Source organism: Triticum aestivum, chromosome 2D (assembly GCF_018294505.1).
Source record: "Triticum aestivum cultivar Chinese Spring chromosome 2D, IWGSC CS RefSeq v2.1, whole genome shotgun sequence".
Taxonomy (NCBI): domain Eukaryota; kingdom Viridiplantae; phylum Streptophyta; class Magnoliopsida; order Poales; family Poaceae; genus Triticum; species Triticum aestivum.
This window is the reverse complement of record NC_057799.1, coordinates 405,166,833-405,180,704: the sequence shown is the minus strand read 5'-3', so window position 1 is coordinate 405,180,704 and position 13,872 is coordinate 405,166,833. Positions and strand designations below refer to the sequence as shown.

At 47.7% G+C, this 13,872-nt stretch overlaps 1 protein-coding gene across 3 annotated transcripts; it reads right to left on the bottom strand.

Moving 5' to 3' along the window:
* Positions 1-582: 582 nt before the first annotated feature.
* On the bottom strand, positions 583-6,899 carry LOC123053430 (protein PAIR1). Of its 3 annotated transcripts, XM_044476909.1 has the most exons (11): positions 6,656-6,899; positions 5,960-6,539; positions 5,153-5,306; positions 4,703-4,837; positions 4,497-4,549; positions 4,216-4,404; positions 3,714-3,776; positions 3,240-3,625; positions 1,615-1,783; positions 1,154-1,259; positions 583-1,052 (listed from the first exon to the last, which is right to left on the bottom strand). In XM_044476909.1, the coding sequence occupies exons 1-11, from the start codon at positions 6,712-6,714 to the stop codon at positions 910-912; spliced, it is 2,037 nt and encodes a 678-aa protein (XP_044332844.1). In that variant the 5' UTR covers positions 6,715-6,899; the 3' UTR covers positions 583-909. The 3 variants fall into 3 exon arrangements, with proteins under 3 accessions (XP_044332844.1, XP_044332846.1, XP_044332845.1); XM_044476911.1 differs by lacking the exons at positions 583-1,052; positions 1,154-1,259; positions 1,615-1,783 and adding an exon at positions 2,087-2,426; XM_044476910.1 differs by lacking the exons at positions 583-1,052; positions 1,154-1,259; positions 1,615-1,783 and adding an exon at positions 2,088-2,429.
* Between the last annotated feature and the right edge of the window lie 6,973 nt (positions 6,900-13,872).

The following is a 13,872-nucleotide window of genomic DNA, read 5'->3' as shown; positions in this document are numbered from 1 at the left end:
ACACAACGAAGGTCCTGATGTTGGTTCTGCAGGATTGATGCATGATAACTTCAGATTGTGCAAGTTGCCAGACCCTCTGGGGTCTTGTAATCTTCTTTTGCTCTAGTATGTTTGTTTTCTGCATGTCTCGAAGATCTGCTAACAGTACGTTCCAGACATGGTTTTAGGAGTTGGGCCTTCAGCCGCTTGTTCCGTTATCGCTTCGATAGTGGAAAACAAATAGTAGCAGCAACCAAGTAGAGTACTAGGCATATTCATGCATATGTTCATCCTAGAAACTTAACATATTGTTTGTTAGAATTCGAAGTGCCAACACACTGACATTCTGTAGCTATACATGGAGATTGTAACTCTGACCAACCAAACGTGCATGATATTTGAGTTTCCTCACACTGATTGTACCACAAACAACGAAAGAACAGGGAGAACTAAGCCCCCAACTACGATATATGTGAAGTACGCATAACTTGCGTAGATCAACAAAAGTGAAGCAATGTGCACGCGTTATGCTTCTCCATTGCTATCGCATAATGAGATAACTACAAGCTAGCCTTGACTCTGATCATGATTTAAGAGACGTGAGTATTTTGATCCAATAACAAAGCTTCGTTCTCGATCAAGTTTTCAGTGAGAACATCTCTAGAGTTCAACTCCTTTTCCGAAAAATCTTAAACTTGCTTAGCAGTACGAGCCTCCATTTCGTCTGTGCAAAGGGAAAAAGAAGAAAAGGTACTTGTCTCTGTCTGTACATCGCATCACCACACGGTGAGATAGTGTGTGAATTTTTACCTCTCCCGGCCTCTGTAACCTGTCCTGTATGCCCCGTTAACCACACCTCTGTTAAAACACTGTCTGTTGACCCACCGTAGGAACCACGCGTTACCGTTGGGTTGCTATACGAGCTTCTGTTCAGCATTGGTCTTGGACGAGCACGATGGCGTTGGCGTTGGCCTCCCTCCGCCGCCGCTTCCTCGCCCGCCGCAGGATCTCCAGGGCCTCCCCCTCCCCCTCGCTCGTCGCCTCCTCCGGCACCACCTCATCACCCTCACGCCCTGCACCATACACGCACACACAGGATCAGCATGCATGCATGAGAGGCACCAGCACGCAGAGGGAGAAAGGAAATTCAGTTCAGTTCCGCGGCTTCCTCTACCTGCTTCCAACTTCAGGATCACGCAGGAGGCGCTCCAGTCGCTGTCGCCCCCCTCAGTGTCGTCGTCGTCATCCGAGTCCATGAGAATGCCCAGCATGGCCTGCATCTTTTTCCCACATCCGCAACCAACCAAGCATGATCATCAGTAACCAACCTTCCAAGAACAGCTTCACACTGGTTTAACCTACTGTTCGTTTCACTTGCTTAATTAACAAGCACAAACCACAGAGAATTTATGAAGCAGCGGCACCAAAGTGTGCTCAAGTAAATTCAGCCATGTTCTTCTTTCAGGACAAGTGATTCAATTCATCAGTGACGTTCTTCTTTCAGGACAAATGACTCAGTTAATATAATTCAGTGTTGTTGGGCCTTCAGCCATTAGCTAGCTAGCAACATTGCCTTAGGTCATCTCATCTCTGCTAACATTTACACTTGTTCAGACGAGCTAGAAAATGAGTTACCTTGTTGATTGGCGCCTCTGTATTGACCTTCTGAATGGCCAACTCTTGCTCTTTAGGTGGCGCTGGCCTGCTGTAGCTTGGGCCAGCCAATTTCTGTACCATCCTGTGTTCCAGCTTTGGCTCCAGATCAACCGCCTTTCGCTGATAAACCACAGGTGCAGCAGGAACGCTGGCACCGACAGATAAACAAGCCTAATTAGCCAGTAGAATCTCAAATCAAACAAGGATCAGGGAAGATAATTAATCTTGCTGTCAAAACAGAGATAACGCTCTACTGTACAGGCATTGGAATATTGGACATTTCAAGATTTGAAAGGCCAGAACTAACTAGCTTTGTAATGAAAGAAAAAAAGAGAAGCATCTTATCACAAGATCCTCCTGCACATAAGAGTGGTAGTAGGTTAATACCCCTTCTGGAGAGGCATAAGAATATCTTGTAGCTTTCCTCTTGAGGATTTCAAGATTTATAGGTTCAGTTTGCGTTTCGATTTCTTTTTTAGAGGAAAGGCATACGCCCGACTTTATAAATAAAGCCATAAGGCAGGTAGCAACAGCATCACCGAAACGTATCAAACACACCCAAGCCCCAACGCTGGGCAAGACAACGAGGATAAAGTCATGGTACATGGCTCCCACGCCAGTACACGGCACGCAGGCCGGAATAGAAGGAACCAACTAAGCTAAAGACTCAGGCCCAAAAGAATCCCTCAAGCATCGTGCTCTTGTCTGCATAACTGAGACGCCGTGGTCCGGATTTTGTCGATCAGCATAGATAGCGCCTCTTGGTCGTCGGCCTTAGTCAATGATTTCCACTGCTGCAGGAAAGCACACGATTTAAATAAGCAGTCAGCCGGTTTAGCCGGAAACACGTGCTCGATAGTAAATTTGTTCCTAGTAGTCCACAGAGACCAGCATAAAGCCCCCAAGCCCACCCAAAAGATCCGTCTAGAAACACCGGAAAGGTTGGATGCCAGGCTGCGCAACTCGGCAAAGGAGGCAGGGGCCCAAGACACATGAAGCCAGTCCCGCACACAACTCCAAATAAGCTTAGCCAGGTGACAGTGAAAAAAGATATGATCCGAGTCTTCCACCTCACCACAAAGAGCACAAAACTGGGAGCCCGGCCCGTTTCTCTTACGAATCTGATCAGCCGAGGGCAGCCGGCCTCGAAAGGCTTGCCACAAGAAAATTTTTATCTTAGGGGGAATACGGGCCTTCCAAACTTGGGAAAAACGACTGGTAGGTGTGCCACCAACTAGCTTAGAATAGAGCGACTTAACAGAAAACCGCCCAGAGGCAGAAAGCGGCCAGAGCACCGAGTCCCTGACCGTCGAGAGCGTAGGGAAGAGGGCAGTAAGACGTTGCCAATCTTCAAACTCTACAGGCGACAGAGAACGGCGGAAGGCCAGGTTCCACCCCTGGGAAGCAAGCTTCGCAATAGAAATATTAGGTTCAGAGCAGTAAGAGAAAAGGGCAGGGAAGGTCACCGAGAGAGGTGAATCTCTGCGTTTCGATTTCATCAAGGCAATTTTTCACATCTGATGCTCCACACCACAGCAGCAATGCATAGTAGTTATCTAACAACCTAAATCTGTAGTAAGAAGCTGAGGTTAGAAGAAGATTACGCTTTTGTTACTGGTATCAGGGCTTTCCCATTTGCCTCGGGTTTCTGGTTCGTCTGCGACCTTCCATCTGCTGCTTCTGTTTGTTTCACTTGGGGCCTTCCATTTGCCACTCGTGTGAGGTACCTCTGGGGCTTTGCATTTGCTGCTGTTTCTGTTGGTTTCTTCCTCTGGGGCCTCCCATTTGCTCCTGCTGGTTGGTTCTTCCTCTGGGGCCTTCCATTTGCTGCTGCCGTTTGGTTCTTCCTCTTGGGCCTTCCATTTGCTATTGCCGTTGGTTTCTTCTGCGGCCTTCTGTCTGCTACCGGTCCTTGGTTCATCAGGGGGCTTCCATTTTCTACTGCTGTCTGGTTCATCAGGGGTTTTGCATTGGTGGTGCAGCTCTGGTCCTTCAGCAAAGAAAAGAAAAATAAAATATGAGGAGAAAAATACTGAAAGGCTTGTTAATTCAAACAGTTGAGTAAGAAGTACGCATACTGCCAGCATTTGCATCGCACCGGGCAGCCTACTATCGAGAGATCTGACAGCTCTAACGATCCCCTGTCCAAAGAGGCAAAGATCAGGAAGAGCCACATTAGTTGCTTTGCTTTAGTATGTGTAGTGACGACGGTTGAACATTCCACATGATGTACAAGATTGTGCATGTTCCTCACAAGCAATATTTTAACTTCAGAGTAAAATGCTGAAAAATAAGCCCTAGAGCACAATGAGAATTTTTAGTGTTAGATATCATGAATAGACGACGGAAATGATGGTTCCTGGAAAAAGAAAGATACAGAAGAAAATGGTATGAACCAGCCTATATGTTTGTATGAAACTAAACTCACACATATGGACACTGGAGAGAGCTTTACATAGTGGTAAATCATCAGATAAGATAATTACTTATATGCACATGCTGGTGATCAGAATAATTTCCAAAGACAACTGAACCTAACGGAGTTGTATCAAAACTAGTGGTTGATCTTAGCAGTAGTACCTCCATCTCTTTTGTAAAAATCCTAAAGATGTCACCCTTGAATTGCTCGAATTCTGTTTGAACTTGCTTTGGCAAGACTGAAAGTATCGAGGATATCTTATCCATTTTGCTGGTGAGAATACTCAGCTGGTCAGGACTACTTTTCGTGCTTCCCTTGAGGAGTGCTTTGAGATCATCTTGTCCCTTAAGCTGTGGCAGCATGTTTGGATTAATTAAACAGAACTTTGTTGCCTCGGCAAAAAGAAGAAGGAAAAACGGACTGAACCAGCAGCCATCCTTACAATTTGCTTTAGAGAGTCCTCTAGGATCACAAACTTGTTCTGAATGCCACCAGCTGAACAAAACGAATACATGCTCTCATTAGTCGATGATGTACTATTTGTGGGAAGTAACAGAATCAGAGTGCAAAACTCATGAAGAAATAGCAGCAACTTCTATCACCCTTATGTTGATCTAAAGTACTAGTACCCATTAAGGGGTGACTTACAGTCTAGTGATGCCTCCTTCATGCCTCTGTTTAACTGCATCACATCATTTTGCACAGAGTCTAATATCATTCCCATCTTCTGTACTGAACTTGCCAGATGCTGAAATTTGCGCTCAACATCCTCATTAACCTGACCTGTCGAAGAACATCAATTGGGCACTTTAGTCTAAATATACTTCCAAGTATATCATGACAATGTGACAGCTAAAAATAGAACCTAGAGTCTAGGTTTAGAACAGCTTAGGTGCACTATCTGTTTAAAGCATGCACCGTTTGACCTTACATGCCCAGTAAATGAGAGAGATTTTTGTGGACCTATTCAGAACACCAAAATCAGTGTGCTTGACGAGCATGTGAACTGTTGTTATGCCGATGAGTGAAATGTAATTTCCCCGCAAAAGAAAGATGAATAAAATGTAAATTCTGTCAGGTGCAAGGGCTTGAGTTTACATCTGCTATCCGGAAGAGAGGGGCTCCAGCGGTGGATAGGGTTGGTTGGTACATTTGCAAGTTGTAGCTGAGATTCATCGCGCATACAAGAAGAAGCTGAACTGGCAGGATACGAAGACATCCGCTTCGACGGGTCCTCTTTCATGGCAAATCTCTGGTCACCAATGGAAAGAGAATGAAGATCACAACTGGGCAGCAGATAAACAGTATGCACCGTATATAACTTTTTTTAAGGAATCCACCTTCTGTAACTAGCAAATATAAGAAGAAAAAAAGCATCGCTGTTCTCACTGCAACATTTAGTAGCATACAATGACTGTTGATTTGGGAATTCCCTCTGCATTGACGAATATGAATAAATCGTGATGGAACTGCATACTGACTGTGCCCAGAAGGGCGTCAATTCCGACAAAACATACAGACCAAAATCACCATTTCAAACAGTCTAGCAGTACATGAATGCTAACACTTTCAGTCATGCTGTACAGAACGCTCGTGAAACCGAATGTTCACGAATTTGCTCAATGAAATGGCAACTGCAGAGATTTGAACTATTTCTTCTGCCTATCAAACAAGCACCAGTGGATTCAGTGGAACCGACTAATTACAGTAACCAACGCCAGTCAATTCGTTGCAAACTTGCTACTGCAACCAACAAAATCCCAAAACTACTATACTAGTTACCCACTGATCGAACAAAATCACTGAACCCACCGATCCATCCGGTAGAAGCAAACGCGGCCTGGATCATCGATCACCACACAGTAGCAACAATTGGAGAAGAAGGGAGGATGATGTATACGAGACCTGGTCGCGCGCGGGAGCCTGCGAGAGGAGGCTGAGGAGGCTCTCGTTGAGGGAGGCCTGCGAGAGCTGCGACTGCGCGTGCAAGAGCGACGCGCTGCCACCGCCCTGCGAGAAGGCCGCGCCTCCGCCACCTCCGCCCTGAGAGAACGCCGCGCCTCCGCCACCTCCGCCCTGAGAGAACGCCGTGCCTCCGCCACCTCCGCTCTGAGAGAACGCCGCGCCTCCGCCACCTCCGCCCTGAGAGAACGCCGCGCCTCCGCCTCCACCGCCCTGAGAGAACGCGGCGCCCCCGCCGCCGCTGCCCTGGGAGAAGAACGCGCCTCTGCCCTGGGAGAAGGACGCGCCTCCGCTGCCTATGCCCTGCGAGAAGGACGCGCCGCCGCCGCCCTGCGAGAAGGACTTCTGCGACATCGACTGGGACCGCTGCTGCTGCGCTGCGGAAGCATCAGAAGGCGCGCTCGTCCCGCCACCACCGTCCTGCGAGAAGGACTTCTGCGACATCGACTGGGACCGCTGCTGCGGCGCCGCGGAAGCAGCAGCAGGCGCGCTCATTCCGCCACCGCTGCTCCCTCTGGTCCTCCTGAACAACCAAAACAACACACCGCGATCACAAACCGAACCAGGCACGCGGCGAAACGAACGGGAGCAGCCGGCGGCGAGAGGGGAGGGCGCCCGGCCTGGTCCGGGGAACTGTACCGGGGAGGGAGGACGGAGATGGAGGCGAGGTCGCACGCCTTGTTGATCTTAAGCTTCATCGCGTACTTCCGGAGTGGCCCCCCGCCGAGGAGGGCGCGGCAGTGATCGCCGGCGGGGGCAGGAGGAGGAGATGGAGGAGAGCGACGGATTGAGTGGCGGTGGTGGTGGTCCGTGGTGGTGTTGGGGAATGGGAGTCACCGAGAAATTTGAATTCTCTCTCTGCTGCTTCCTGGCCTTTGGGCCCCTTCCCAGGTGCCGTGGTCTTATAGGCTGCCGGCCATGTGGGCTCAGTCCGGAAGCGTGGGCGGTGTGCGAAACGGGTTTGTGTTGCTGAGCATACAGCGGATCCTTGAAAAAGGCTCCTTTGATACAAAGGAATTTCGAATTTTTAAAGGATTTGAATCCTTAGTTTTTTTTTATGATGCTCGTTTGATTTGTAGGAATGGAAACTTTTCATCCACTCAATTTTTTTAAAATACCTTTGTTTTTTATGTGCTATCAAATACTTCTCATAATCCCGTAGAGTACAAGAGGACATGACATTCTATTCCTATAATGTGATATCAAAAGAATGCCTGAGTTTTCAGTCGTCCTGGACAGTTCAAGCAACCGTCGGGTCTGGCCATGTACATCATCGATGAGATTAGGGAGTGAAGGGATGCCAAAGACGGTGTAGGAGGTTTAGATCGTTTTGTGAGTAGTTAGTTTTAGTCTAGTGGGTGCGTGGAGGTATTCCATCGATCGATGTTCGCATCCTTCGATGGCTTCTTGTAAATCTTTTGCTCTCTTCTATAAAATTAAAGTACGCCATTGGCGTACTCTCAGAAAAAATATACTCAAGTTTTGAGAATCCTCTGAGCGCGTGACCTCTCCTCTCCTCTAAGCGCGGCCGCCACCCCGGCCCCGGTGGCCACCCTCCATAAACGCCGACCACCACTCCCGGTTCCAGCATCCACCCTCCCACCTCTGTTTGCTGGAGCTCCCCCTTCGGTTTTGGTGGAAATTTGCTCGGAAGGCATCTTCGAGGCCCTTCCAATTACCGATGAAGTTCTAGGGCAAGTTGTTAATCCAATGTCGTGTCGACCCTTTGAATTTTAGTGGTAGGTATTTGATGGCATGGAGGTCATCACCTAGGGCCACATGGATGTGCATGAGGAAATCCTCGATCCATATAGCGGGGTCCGCGATCATGTCATATATTGTTCAATGTTGATGGGTTTAAACCCTTCTGGGAACTGGTTCTGCATAACCTCGTCTGAAAAGCACATGGGGTGAGTAGTTCCTCAGACCCGAGCTATTGCTTGCTGAATGTTCGATGTCGTTACGGTCCGATCACATGTATAATCACGTGTATTGCCATGTTTGGCTAACCAAGCTAGGTATCCCGCATGTCCAGCCGGTGGGCGCTCCCTAGATCCATAGATGGATCAAGACGGGGCAGCTGGTCTTGATGCTAATTTCTTCCGCAAATCATGTGGTTCCAAAGGAAGAAGTAGATCCTTGTCGTAACGGTGAGGTTTTTTCGGGGGATCAGGATATCCACCTGTTGGCCTATCTCAGCCCCGAGGAGGGCGGTCAGGCTTCCCGGCCCAGTCGCGCTTTGATAGTGAGTTGCCGGCAACCTCCTCGTCAAACTCTGGGAGCAGCTTCCTTCGCGGGTAGTACTGGTTATTCTCTGCGTATATTTCCTCAAGCTCTTGCTTGACGCCCAGGACCTCGGTCCATTTATCGTTTAGTCTGTCCTGCTCGGCTCTAAGCTTTTGGGACTTTTGCTTCATGCTTTTAGCGGTGCTAATTAATCATCGGCAGAGAGCCTGTAGCCGAGGATCATCGAGGGGTTCCTCGGGTATGTCGAATTCATCGAGTATGAGGCTTATATCCTCCTCGGACTCCGGATAATAATTATCATCCTCGGGGTCATCATTGTCCCCGTTGGACATGGCGCCATCTATACGACCGTCGGCGGCGTTATCTCCAGCGTTCTGATCCTTGGCACCGTCAGGAGTGGGCCATTATTGGTGGTGGCGTCGTTCCCGGTAGCATCATGGCTAGCATCCCCATTGCCAATACCTTTACCACGGTGCCTTCTACGTCGGTGTTTAGGGGGCTCTTTGTCATCCTCATCCTTTTTAGGTGTATCTACCATGTAGACATCGTAGGAATAGGTGACCGCCCATTTGTGCGGTATTGGAAGTGGCTAGGGGTGATGTAGTATAAGACATATCATCGGCGTCTTCATCCATATCAATGGCCTCCTCGAAGGCATAGTCCAGTACGTCTGTTAAATCCTCGACTCTAGCGACTAGGTGGGTGGCGGGTGGGACAAAAAATCGCACTTCTGGATTTACATCGAATCTTATCGTAGACCGAGGTCAGATCATTCGAGATTCCAAGTCTCTGAATTTGATCTAACATCTCATTCAGGAGGGTAAGGTCGGCCTCGCCCATCTCTTGATAGTAGGCGGGGCTCACCCCGAAGTTTGCCCGAGGAGCCACCTAATGTGGCCTCAGGGTTTTTGCTGGTTGGGCTTGACGCCTGCTCTCATAAAGCGATGCTCGGATACGAGCTTGAAGTCAGATCCAAAGGATAGATCGCTCCATGGTCCTGCTCCGAGATTGATTCTGGTGCCGGGACGGTGGCATTTGTAGGAACCCTGGGCTAGTCTGACACCCAACCCGAGAGGACGAGCTCGCCATAGGAATCCTTGGCATACTCTAGATTTCCAAACCTGATGGTTTGTCCTAGGGAGAAGTTCTCGACCTGGCCGAGGTGGCCAGTCGAGTTGGCGTGCAGCACAATGCTGCCGAAGGCGAAAAGCTGGCCGAGGACAAAGGTGCTCCCACAGTCGATGTCGCCGCTGATCCAAAGATACGCCATCGAGCTCCTGCGGCCACGTAGTGGGACCTGCATGGTCCACCAATGTCGATGCTAAAACCGGCGGATCTCGGGTAGGGGGTCCCGAGCTGGTGACCTTGGCACCATGGTTAACAGGAAGTAAAGGGGACACAATTTTACCCAGGTTCAGGCCCTCTCGAAGAGGTAAAACCCTACGTCCTGCTTGTATTGTATTGTATCGATTGTGGACAGGGTACAAAGTACATGATGATCTACCTCGAGATCGTATGAATGAGTATGTTCTAACCTCTAAAAACCTTGCCTCTGCAGAGTAAACCCCACGGCTTACATAGGCATCGGAGGTATCTAGGGTTACAAATAGGTCGGCTACAACTAGGGATAACATGCAGACCATTTGAATATGACTTGAAGTGTACGCCAAGTCTTTCGAAGATTCCATCTCGAGTACGTCGAGGTCCAGGGCGCACGTGGCACATTCTTCGGTTGTTGGTGGGTCTTCAGCCCGACCCATTACTGGCATGCCGACTTGGTGTGCACCCCCAATTCAGGACACTGTCACTCATAGGGAAAAAGTGAATAGGCTATTGGGCCCAATTAGGGGTGGCACCCCCTAAGCTTGTTGGACAAGCTAGGGAGCGCAAGGGAGTTGGAGGAGGAGTCATCTTCCCTCTTGGCCGCACCAAGGGTGGCTTCCACCCTCCCCAAGTCGACTGCCCCCCTCTCCCTCCACATATATATGTATATGAGGGGGCCACCCCCATGGAACACACCAGTTCTCTCTGGTTGGAGGTGCTGATGGGAAACATTGCATGGAAAACAAAAAAAAATATACGCACACGCAATGATCTATCCATGGATATGCATAGCAACGAGGGGGAGAGTGTGTCTATGTACCCTCGTAGACCAAAAGCGGAAGCGTTTGAAAACACGGTTGATGTAGTCGAACTTCTTCTAGCTCCGACCGATCAAGTACCGAACGTACGGCACCTCCGAGTTCTGCACACGTTCAACTCGGTGACGTCCCTCGCCTTCTTGATCCAACAAGGTGTCGAGGTAGTAGATGAGTTCCGTTAGCACGATGGCGTGGTGACGGTGATGGTGAAGTGATCCGTGCAGGGCTTCGCCCAATCACCGCGAGAATATGACTGGGGGTGTAAACTATGGAGGGGCCCGCCGCACATGGCTAACAATTGATGTTGTGTGTTCTAGGCGCCCCCCTCCCCTCATATATATAGGTGGGAGAGGAGGAGAGGCAGCCATGGGGCGCCCCAAGTAGGATCTGAATCCTACTTGGGGTTTCCCCAAGTGGCGCCCCCCTTCCTTATTTTACCGAGGAAGAAAGGGAAGGGGGAAGAGAGAAAGGAAGGGGGGCGAACCCCCTTTTTTCCTTCTCCCATTCGGCCAGCTACCATAGGGGGGAGCGCCACCCCTTGTGGGCTGGTGTGCTTCCCACTCATTGCCCATATGGCCCATATATCCCCCCCCCCGGGGGGGGGGGGGTTCCGGTAACCTCCCCAGTACTCCGATTAATACCCGATACATTCCGGAACACTTCTGGTGTCTGAATACTATCGTCCTATATATCAATCTTTACCTCTCGACCATTTCGAGACTCCTCATCATGTCCGTGATCTCATCTGGACTCCAAACAACATTCGGTCACCAAATCACATAACTCATATAATACAATATCGTCATCGAACGACCCTTCGGGTTCGAGAACTATGTAGACATGACCGAGACACCTCTCCAGTCAATAACCAATAGCAGAACCTGGATGCTCATATTGGTTCCTACATATTCTACGAAGATGTTTATCGGTCGAACCGTTATGACAACATAAGTTATTCCCTTTGTCTATCGGTATGTTACTTCCCAGAGATTCAATCGTCGGTATATGCATACCTAGTTCAATCTCGTTCCCGGCAAGTCTCTTTACTCATTCCGTAATACATCACCTCGTGACCAACTCCTTAGTCGTTTGCTTGCAAGCTTATGATTAAATCTGAGAATAGTTTGATACCTGAACCATAACTCAACCAAACTCACGTGAGCTAGCTTGACACTTGAACCTAAACTAAACCCACGATAGCTATCTTGACACCCAACCAAAACCAAACTTGCTGGGAATTTTAACCAAACCAAACTAAACCAAGCCTTCAACCATGGGTTGAAACTGTTTACATAAATGGGTTCAAAACCGTTTGATTAAATGGGTTAAGTAGTGAACCAAAAAACAACAAGCACACTGAACCAACTTACTACTTCACCGAACTGGAGTTTAACAATGACATCTCAAACTGAATATACATCACAAAGGACTCATATATTCAGAATTGAGCATCAAACCAACCTCTCACGAATTGAAATTAACAAAGAAACAACACAAGTAACTAGAGCATCAGGAATACACATCATCTAAACAAAGATGGGCTATCAAACAAACAATCTATGTAACAAGCTTGGCCATGGCTGCGGCAACCGCCAGTACTTGGCGCAGAAGTTCACATCCTTCATGAAAAAGATCATCAAGCTGGCTGCAACACAAGCACCCGAGAAAATGAGAATGGACATGACCTACAAAATAACATGGACATCATGTCACTTAGAAAACACTTGCTTATCATTAGAAGCCTAGAATATATATCAACGGAAAATAGAGTGCTGGCAACACCTATTACAGGTTTTGGTGGATTTATTACGTGCTAGATGAAATGAACAAACATTCCTACAAGAACAGAGGAAGAAATAGGGCAACAAGACCCAGCTGTGTTCCAGCCAAGAAATTCAATGAACTTATGACATGCCTATGGACTGGCTGATTCATCACTCCTTTATTCATCACTCACTTCTTGTCAAGAGTGTCATATCAAAGCGAAGTCCAATAGTTGTATAGACTAGTGATGGCAATGTTTACTTGCTTAGCGACAGTGTTGTTGCTTGTCCAATCACTATAACGGAAAAAAGGAGCAAGGCAAAGGCCAATCGATGATCAGGATCATATTTTTACCTTTTCTTGGTTTCAAGTTTTTAGCCGTGTGCTTACTGTCCATCTCCTGCAAATGAAACAAAGAATTAATTTAAAGGCATATGAACACTTCTATACTGCAAGTTTTATATATCACATTTTACACAAGTAGTAGAACCAAAATGTAATTTTTTTGGAACAGAAACCAAAATGTAATTGGTTAGCTCACCCTTCTTTGGTTTGAACAACCAATCTTTAGCACAAACAAGCACTTCTAGCATATCAGGGTTCAAAGAGCTTCTCTTGTCGCCTAGTATCCTCTTACCACAACTGAAGGCTGATTCAGATGCCACTGTGCTCAAAGGAATTGCAAGGAAGTCACGGGCCATAGATGCCAATATAGGAAACTTTTCGGCATGCCTCTTCCACCAACCCAAGACATCAAAGTCAGCACCGTCCTCCTCGGATGCTTCTTCCATGTATGCATCAAGCTCGGATTGTGTACACATGACCTCCGACGAGACTTGTGCTGGGCAAACTCTTCTTCCAACTTCCTTTTCCCTGCAATAGGTGATCCAATAGTGGTATTGCCTTGACTAGAAGGTGTCGAGTGTGCAGTGCTTGTCGCTGCAAGTAGCTCATATTCCTTGACATACTTTCTCACCCATTATAAAGCAATCTCCACTTGTTTTGTAATCTGCTCCTCGTTGGTAGACAACTTGCAATATAAGAAATCCAAGTAATCTTCTTTCCTCCTTGGATCCAGGAATGTAGCAATGACAAGTGCATGGTTAAACTCAATGCCCTTGCTTTTTATACGACGGTTAGGATCTGCATTCTCCTTCTCCTCGGGATCCCAATATTTATCGAGCTTCGTTTGCATCGCTACCGCCAATTCCTTCAATACATCAGAGGTCTGCCAACCTGGATCTTTCAATGCATGGCGAATAGAAAGCACAACTGGCAGAAACTTATGTGAAGTTGGCTTCCTATGAGCTGAAACAATCAAGGTAAGCTCTTCAAAAGCTTTTAGAAACTCACAAATAGCTTTTGCCTTCTCCCATTGTTCCTCACTTGGAGAATCTATCATCTTTCTATTGGCATAACTAGCGAGGTACGTCAATGCTTCTACAAGCATTTTCCAGGTTGAGTTCCATCTGGTTAGTGTATCAACAGAGATACCTTTCTTTGAACGTAGACCCATCCCACTTGCAATTGTATTGAAATCTTGAAGTCTTGAAGGAGAAGAGTCAATATACTTCAGCAGCTCACGTATCATGTCAATAGCTTCATGGATTATTTTCATTCCATCATGAACCAAGATATTAAGAATGTGCGCACAACACCTGACATGCAAATGTTGATCTTCAAGGAGCAACTCATGTTTGTAAT

Excerpts from the sequence above, each read along its gene's own strand:
- LOC123053430 (XM_044476909.1), bottom strand. The coding sequence starts at position 6,714 with ATGAAGCTTAAGATCAACAAGGCGTGCGACCTCGCCTCCATCTCCGTC. Across the intron at positions 5,307-5,959 it reads AGGCTCCCGCGCGCGACCAG|AGATTTGCCATGAAAGAGGA; the intron begins GTCTCGTATACA and ends ATTGGTGACCAG. Across the intron at positions 3,626-3,713 it reads GTGCGATGCAAATGCTGGCA|GACCAGAGCTGCACCACCAA; the intron begins GTATGCGTACTT and ends TCTTTGCTGAAG.